We start from the raw sequence: 7,477 nt of genomic DNA on the forward strand, positions 1-7,477 counted from the left end.
TTGTGGTATGTTAGTGGCTATTGCTTTTAATTCTGTGACAGTGGACGATAATCGTTCAGCGAGGGGTAGTTTTGTATTTATCTTCTGCTGGAACTGTCTAGAGAATTTAGGATTGAAAATGAACTTAAAACTTGGATGCGAGGGTTGCAGGTATAGCCGGGAAAAATAATTTGTAGCTAATAGTTGTCGTCTAATATATATAATATATATATATCTTTAGATCCATAAGACGCACATATGTATGTCCTCCAACACTCAAAATAAAGGAAATTTAACTTTCTAAGTATGACACTTATCTTCGTAGGAGTATTAGTTTTATTGATATTCACATATGAATATAAATTTGGCAAATGAAAATTTGTCCGAACAACTATAAATTAATTTATTTTAGCAAATCTCATGTAAACTACTACTCCTACGAAGATAAACATCTTGAACTACTTTATAGCTCATTAAATAGTTTTATTTTACTATTTTGATACCTTTATTGATTATTGATATTATTGACCACCACCTGGGCTATCTTCCTCTAGATATCTAGTGCGCTATCTAGTTCATACGGTCAACTGTATTTTTTCCAATCCAAGAAAATGTTATAAATTGTGTTTTTTTTACATAAATATTTTGGCCACTTTTTTTTTTAAATGTGCTATAAGGCGTCAATCATATAAAATTCATTAATGTTGTCAATACATGATATCTAAGATACTTCGATGGTTAGCGACGATTATGTCCCATCCCTTACATTTTATAATAATTGTTTGGTTTATAAAATATATAAAAGAAATAATGATGTTTTAAGGATGAATACATGCAGGAGGACTAGAAACTAGTTACTAATAAATACAGCCAGGTGGGATAGGATTGTAAATACATAATTAGAGTAATAAATTGTAGTAAACTACTAGTTAGAAATAGTTGTATATGTGATAAAGTAGGTGTAAAAGGTAAACAGATGACTAAAGTAATTGTGGCAAAGGTGATTAGCAAGTAAACTCTAGTTCTGTATTTAAAATTCCACCACAAATGTACGTATACTTACACGTAATATACGAGTTAACGAACGCTATAGTATTTAACAGCTATTATTATAAACAGACTATCAGTATAAACTATAGACATCTGGCACATTTCGACAGACACTGACTACAGAGGAAGTGACCTTTCCTTAGTATTCTGTATCAATGTAAAAAAGCAAGGGTTGACACTTAGGCAGGTACAAGCTGTCACTCACAATGGACTTGCATCAGTCTAACTATTTTATGTTTAACACATGTAAGTCAGTTCTCACAAGTCCTTAGGTCATGATCGCTTACCGCCAATTTCTGGGAAGCCTGGCCACCCTGTTACTAGTCACGCCTTTTTCCCCTCCCAGATATTTATTTCTAATTTCATAAGCTTTCTAGGCTCCGCCTAATTTCCTAAATTATCTGATTGGTCCCAACCCCTTCTCCTATTTTCACTATTCTTCCTACCCCCTCTTCTCAAGTGTACATATATATTTCCTAGCACTAGATAGCTCAGTTAGAAGAGAGACACTGTAATAGTTAGAGTAACACGTAGTTCTTGTAAATATGTTAGAATAAACTCATTTTAGTCTTCACTGTTTTTTATGTTATTTAATTTACGTATACAACTATACGTCTGTATGTATACTTCCCTAAATTATTATTTTTATCTTTTAAAAAAACAAAATTATTTTTACGTATTTTCTCTGTATATTCATTTTGATGTTCAGTCAATTCTTACAATGTTTGTTTCTTCTTTTCAATTAGCCCTGATGAAGCCCTGCAAAGTGGGGCGAAACGTTAGTTAACAATAAATAGTTTTTTCTACTATTTTAGTACCTTTATTGACCGCTACTTGGATTATCTTCCTACAATCTACTTGATACGGTCAACTATCTTCTTCCAATATAAAATAAAAATGAATGTGTATGTATTATTCTATAGTGATATATTATTATATATATTTTTTTTTTTATGTTTAAGGTAAGATGGTGATATCCGTCCTAGAAGCCATTTCGACCGAGGGACTTACACTTGATGATGTAGACTCACTTACAGAGAAGACTCACAAGCTGATGTCTGATGAATACGAAAAGCTTCATAACGAAATTAAAAGTTCAATGAAAGAATCCAATATAAATAAAAATAACAAATTAAACAGGGGAATAACCAACCCAGAGATTAATTTTTTATAAATTAAGCTGAAATTAGAAAAATGAAATGTATTTGTTTTTGTTGTTATTCTTTTTTTTTCTTATCACTTTAATTTTATCTATTATCTGGCTGACCCCGCAATACTGCGTTATTGCTATATTTGAGAATGTATATAGATTTAATGAACACTATGATAATGTGATGTAAATTGTTGTATTTATTTTAAATTAAACGTTTACGTAAAAATCAAAGTTTTTAATTTAAGAACTCTAGTTCTTCGGCTCTACCCAGAAGGAGAAAAAAGGCAGTTATTTTATTCCAATTTTTGATTACTTGATTTAGCCAAAGTGTTTATAATTATAATAGTAAATAATGTTATATAATAAATAGAATAGAAATGGTTTTTTTTGAAAAATTGTTAATTTTAGATTTTATTGTTCATCTTTGTGATAATAGAGGTAAGAGAAAATTATTTTATAGTCTATATGGTTGTTATCAGACTGGAAGATAACCTTCAGAAAGGTAATTATTCTCCTAAAATGTATGACCCGTAGCAAATTTTACACATTAAATGACATTAATATTGTAATATATTTGCAAGAATGACAAATAGGAGAAAATTATATGTTATATATAGGTTTTTGTTAACAGGTAAATAATTTATAAATAGTTCTTTGAGTGTATATGATATATGAGTGTTGTTGTAAGCACATGTTTATGGTTTGGTTGAATTTGTTTTTTAGCAGCCTGAAGATGGGGGAAATCTCCCGAAACGTTGCTGATGATATTAAATAAACTATTGTTTTATAAGGAAGAATTTATGTCATTCACTAAATCCTTTTGATTACTAAATTATTTTTTTCATTCGGAGCACTATATCTTTAACAGTAGAAACTCTAAGAGAACATCATTTAAAGCAGAGTGAATTTGCTAAAATGTAAGCCCTAGTAAGAGTTATTTACGTTCAATAGTTCTCGAGATATAGCTTTTTAAAAAGACACATTTCATAAACTCTCTTAGGGGCTCTTCGATGTCTTCTATTTCAAGATGTCTACCCCTGAGTTAGACAAATAATGATGACCTTCTGCATCCAGGCCTAAGTAACGAATTAATCCAAAAACCAAGCTCTCTTCCTCTTCTATATAGTACAAGAGCTCAAGAGGAGAAAAAGGCAGTTATCTCACCCCAATTTTTGATTACTTTAATAAAAACTATGTATAATTACTAGTCAAAACTGATGAGTCTGCCAAGTATAGGTAGGGGGAATAAAAAATGGCGGCTGTTTCAAAACCTTAATTAATTCAAAACATTAATTTCTATCTCTCTATATCTTAAAAACTAATAACAACGCTAGAAAATCTAAAAAGGACATTATTTAAAGAAGAGTAAATTTGCTAAAATATGAGCCCTAATAGAGTTATTTACAATACATATTTTTCAAGATATAGCTTTTTAAAAAGCAACGTTTCAGAAAAAAATATTGTATGGAACGTACTGAAAGATCAGTAGTAAGTGAATTTATTTTGAAAAATTTATATCTCAAGTACCATTTGACGTACTATTAGTTTGACGTCTATTAGCACTAAAATTAAAGATAGTTTAATGAGCTATGAAGTAGTTTATCTCCGTAGGAGTAATAGTTTACATGAAAGTTAAAGTTAAAACTAAATTGATTTATAGTTGTTAGGACAAATTTTCATTTGCCAAATTAATATTCATATGTGAATATCATAAAAACTACTGTCATCTAAGTGTCATAAACTACTTTATAGAAAGTTAAATTTCCTTTATTTTGAGTGTTGGCAGACATACATATGTGCGTCATATGGATCTAAAGATATATATATTTTTTTAAATCCAACATTTTATACAAACAACTAGAAATTAACATTTTGTGAGTTTATTTTGTCAAATATCATAAAAACTACTACTGCTACAAAGATAAACATATGAGCTATTTTGCAGTAAATTTAACTAGCTTTAATTTGAGCGCTGGCAGACATCTGTACGTCCAATGGTTGTCCGAACAACTATAAATCAATTTATTTTAGCAAATATCATGAAAACTACTATTCCTACGAAGGTAAAGGTCATAAACGTTTTTATAGTCCATTAAACTAGCATTAATTTGAGAGCTAATAGACGTCAGAGTAAATCTCATCTCGGTTAAATTGGAGAGTTACAGGCGTTTAAAGAAACTACCCATTGGCAGCACTCTAACGATGTTTTACATAAGCAGGTCTCGTGGGCATCTTCTTTTCAGGCGCCTCGGAGGATTGTCAGGAATGGAAGAGGATGCAAGGTTAGAAACTAGGGGGGTTTGAGTGGTTAGGGAGTTTATAATGGGAGGAGTGATATTTGATGTCCAGATTGGCCTTATTACAGTCATGTAGATCAGTCTTTTGTAATTTAAACATATTTAAAAAAATAATGTTTTTATTCCGTTAAATTCTCGACATGTTTTTCTCAAAGTGACTTCACCTGTCTTACGTATCTCAAAAAATAAAATAAAAATTCCTTCAGTACAAAACATGTTTATTTTTCCTTAACAGAAATTACTTTGTTATGCAAAGCTCTTCGGCGTGTAGTCAATTTTTGCATACCCCTGTGTTCAGTTCCTTCAAGTAACAGGTATGTAAGTTTTTTGTTTTTTTTAATTTGAATTAACTGATTTCAATTACCTTTCTCACATTAATATACAAACATTAGACAAGTACAATTTACATATTTATAAGTAAATACATCAATTCGAAAATTATCAAATCGTCACACGATCTCAGTTTTAACTCGTATACAGTGATGGAGAAGTGGAACCAAAAAATTTAAATGCATGTTATTTTCTGTAATAATCCGGCATTTTACTTCCAAAATGCTTCGTAAAATCCTTAATGCTTACTTTGTCACAAATCAAATCATCCATCAGGACCTCAATGTCCCCTATGTTGCCGATTTGGCCAGAACCAGATACCAATCCTTTCATAATAAACTTCCCAACCACCGAAACAAACTCGTTTCTGACCTGGCTTCTCCTTCACTGCCTAATAATCCTCCTAGACGTCTGAAAAGAAGATGGCCTCGAGATCTTCTCTTCTAGAAATGCTATTGGAGTTCTATCAATGGGTAGATTCTCCACATGTTTTATCATGTCATAATATCACTTACAGCAAATTTACTTGATGTTTATATAAGTATACAGTTGTAAATATCAATAAATAAATTATTAAAAAAAAAAAAAGTCTTATATCTGGAAATGATAATCCACTTGATTAAAAAAAAATATAAAATCGCTATTAGGTATCAAACTACTCATTAAAAATTAATTATTTTTTTAAGCAAAAAAGCAATCTGCCGTTATTGTTTTGTTATGACGTCATTTCAACATAAACATACGCTAGACTTACCTATTCAGTGCGGGTGTTATATTATTCACGCAATTATCTATTATGAGTTCTATTCTTTATCTTTGTGCAATACCTAATAGCAAAAATACAACTATAAAGACACCACAAAAATTGTCCAAGTGCCAAAAGATGTCAAAAATAGAAACATTTGGTTGAAGCTAACTAGAAGAGATCCAAAATTATTATCAAATATAAATAACAGATTATATTTTTGTGAAGCTCACTTCGATGTAATTATAATGCAAGATAAAAATTGTAAGTTAGTTAGAATCTATATTTATTTCGTAAGACTGCTTAAAGTAACTAAGAACGAAATAGTACAAGAGCAGGGAAGAAAAAAAGGCAGTTATTTCACCCCAATTTTTGATTACTTTTATGAAAACTATATTTCATTACTAGTCAAAACTGATGAGTCTGTCAAGCATAGGTAGGGGGAATAAAAAATAGTGGCTGTTTCAAAACCTTAAAAAACATTACTTTTTCATTCGGAGCTCTATATCTTAAAACTACCAACAACACTAGAAAACCTAAAAGAACATTATTTAAGGAAGAATAAATTTGGTTAAATATTAGCCCTAAAAGAGCTATTTACGTCCAATAGTTCTCGAGATATAGCTTTTTAAAAAGCGTACGGTATTAAGTTTTTGAACTAGATTGTTGGAATTCTTAGTATTCATGCTGGAAGTTAAAAAAAAGTTATGACCTTCTGAATCGAAGATTTATATTTGCATGTTTCATTTAAACATCAAGGAATAAATTAGGTTACACGTGACTGTTGGAATGTAGTCTAATTTTTGTTCGACCTAATCGACTGTGAAAAAAAGGTAGTTATCTCACCCCAATTTTTGATTACTTTAATGAAAACTATGTATAATTACTAGTCAAAACTGATGAGTCTGCCAAGTATAGGTAGGGGGAATAAAAAATGGTGGCTGTTTCAAAACCTTAAAAAACACTAATTTTTTATTCGGAGCTCTATATCTTAAAAACTACCAACAACACTAGAAAATCTAAAAGGATATTGTTTAAGGAGGAGTAAATTTTCTGAAATATTAGCCCTAATAGAGCTATTTATGTCAAATAGTTCGCGAGATATTGCCTTTTAAAAAGCAACATTTCATAAAAGTGTACTGAAATATCAGTAGTTAGTGAATTTATCTTGAGAAATCTATATCTCAGGAACTATGTGACGTAAAGATATTTACTAGCAATCAAATAAAAGCTAATTTAATGTACTATAAAATAGTTTATGACCATTACCTTCGTAGGAATAGTAGTTTTCAGGATATTTGCTAAAATAAATTGATTTATAATTGTTCAGACAATAATTTAGATTTATGAAAAACTTTATTTCAGAAACCATTGAACATAAAGATGTCTGTCTGCACTCAAATTAAAGCTAGTTAAATTTACTATAAAATAGTTAATAATGTTTATCTTTGTAGGAGTAGTAGTTTTTACAATATTTAGACAAAATAAACTCACAAAATGTTAATTTTTACTTGTTCGTATAAAATGTTGGATTTTTGAAAAAATATATTTCTAGATTCATAAGAGGCACATATATCTGCCAAGACTCAAAATAATTAAATTTTAACATATTATAATGTAGTTTATAACACTTATCTTCATAGAGGTAGTATTTTTTATGATATTCACATAGGAATAAAAATTTGACAAAAGGAAATTTTTCTGAACAACTATAAATCAATTTATTTTATCAAATATCATGAAAACTACTACTCATACGACGATAAACGTACTAAACTACTTTATAGCTCATTAAACTAGCTTTAATTTGAGTGCTAATAGATATCTGTACGTCAAATGGTTTTTGAGATATAGATTTTTCAAAATAAATTCACTAACTACTGATCTTTCAGTACTTTTTAATAAAATATGTAACGTAAATAG

General features: G+C 29.6%; 1 protein-coding gene across 1 annotated transcript in view; it reads left to right on the forward strand.

Moving 5' to 3' along the window:
* Positions 1-2,996, forward strand: part of LOC106682750 (1-acyl-sn-glycerol-3-phosphate acyltransferase beta) — a gene marked incomplete at its 5' end in the record, with an annotated part of 19,247 nt that extends 16,251 nt beyond the window's left edge. The window contains 1 exon segment of the mRNA XM_014423783.3: positions 1,992-2,996. Coding sequence (XP_014279269.3) covers positions 1,992-2,203 — 212 coding nt within the window.
* Positions 2,997-7,477: the final 4,481 nt, after the last annotated feature.

Source organism: Halyomorpha halys, unplaced genomic scaffold (assembly GCF_000696795.3).
Source record: "Halyomorpha halys isolate HHAL.00 unplaced genomic scaffold, Hhal_1.1 Scaffold439.1, whole genome shotgun sequence".
Taxonomy (NCBI): Eukaryota; Metazoa; Arthropoda; class Insecta; order Hemiptera; family Pentatomidae; genus Halyomorpha; species Halyomorpha halys.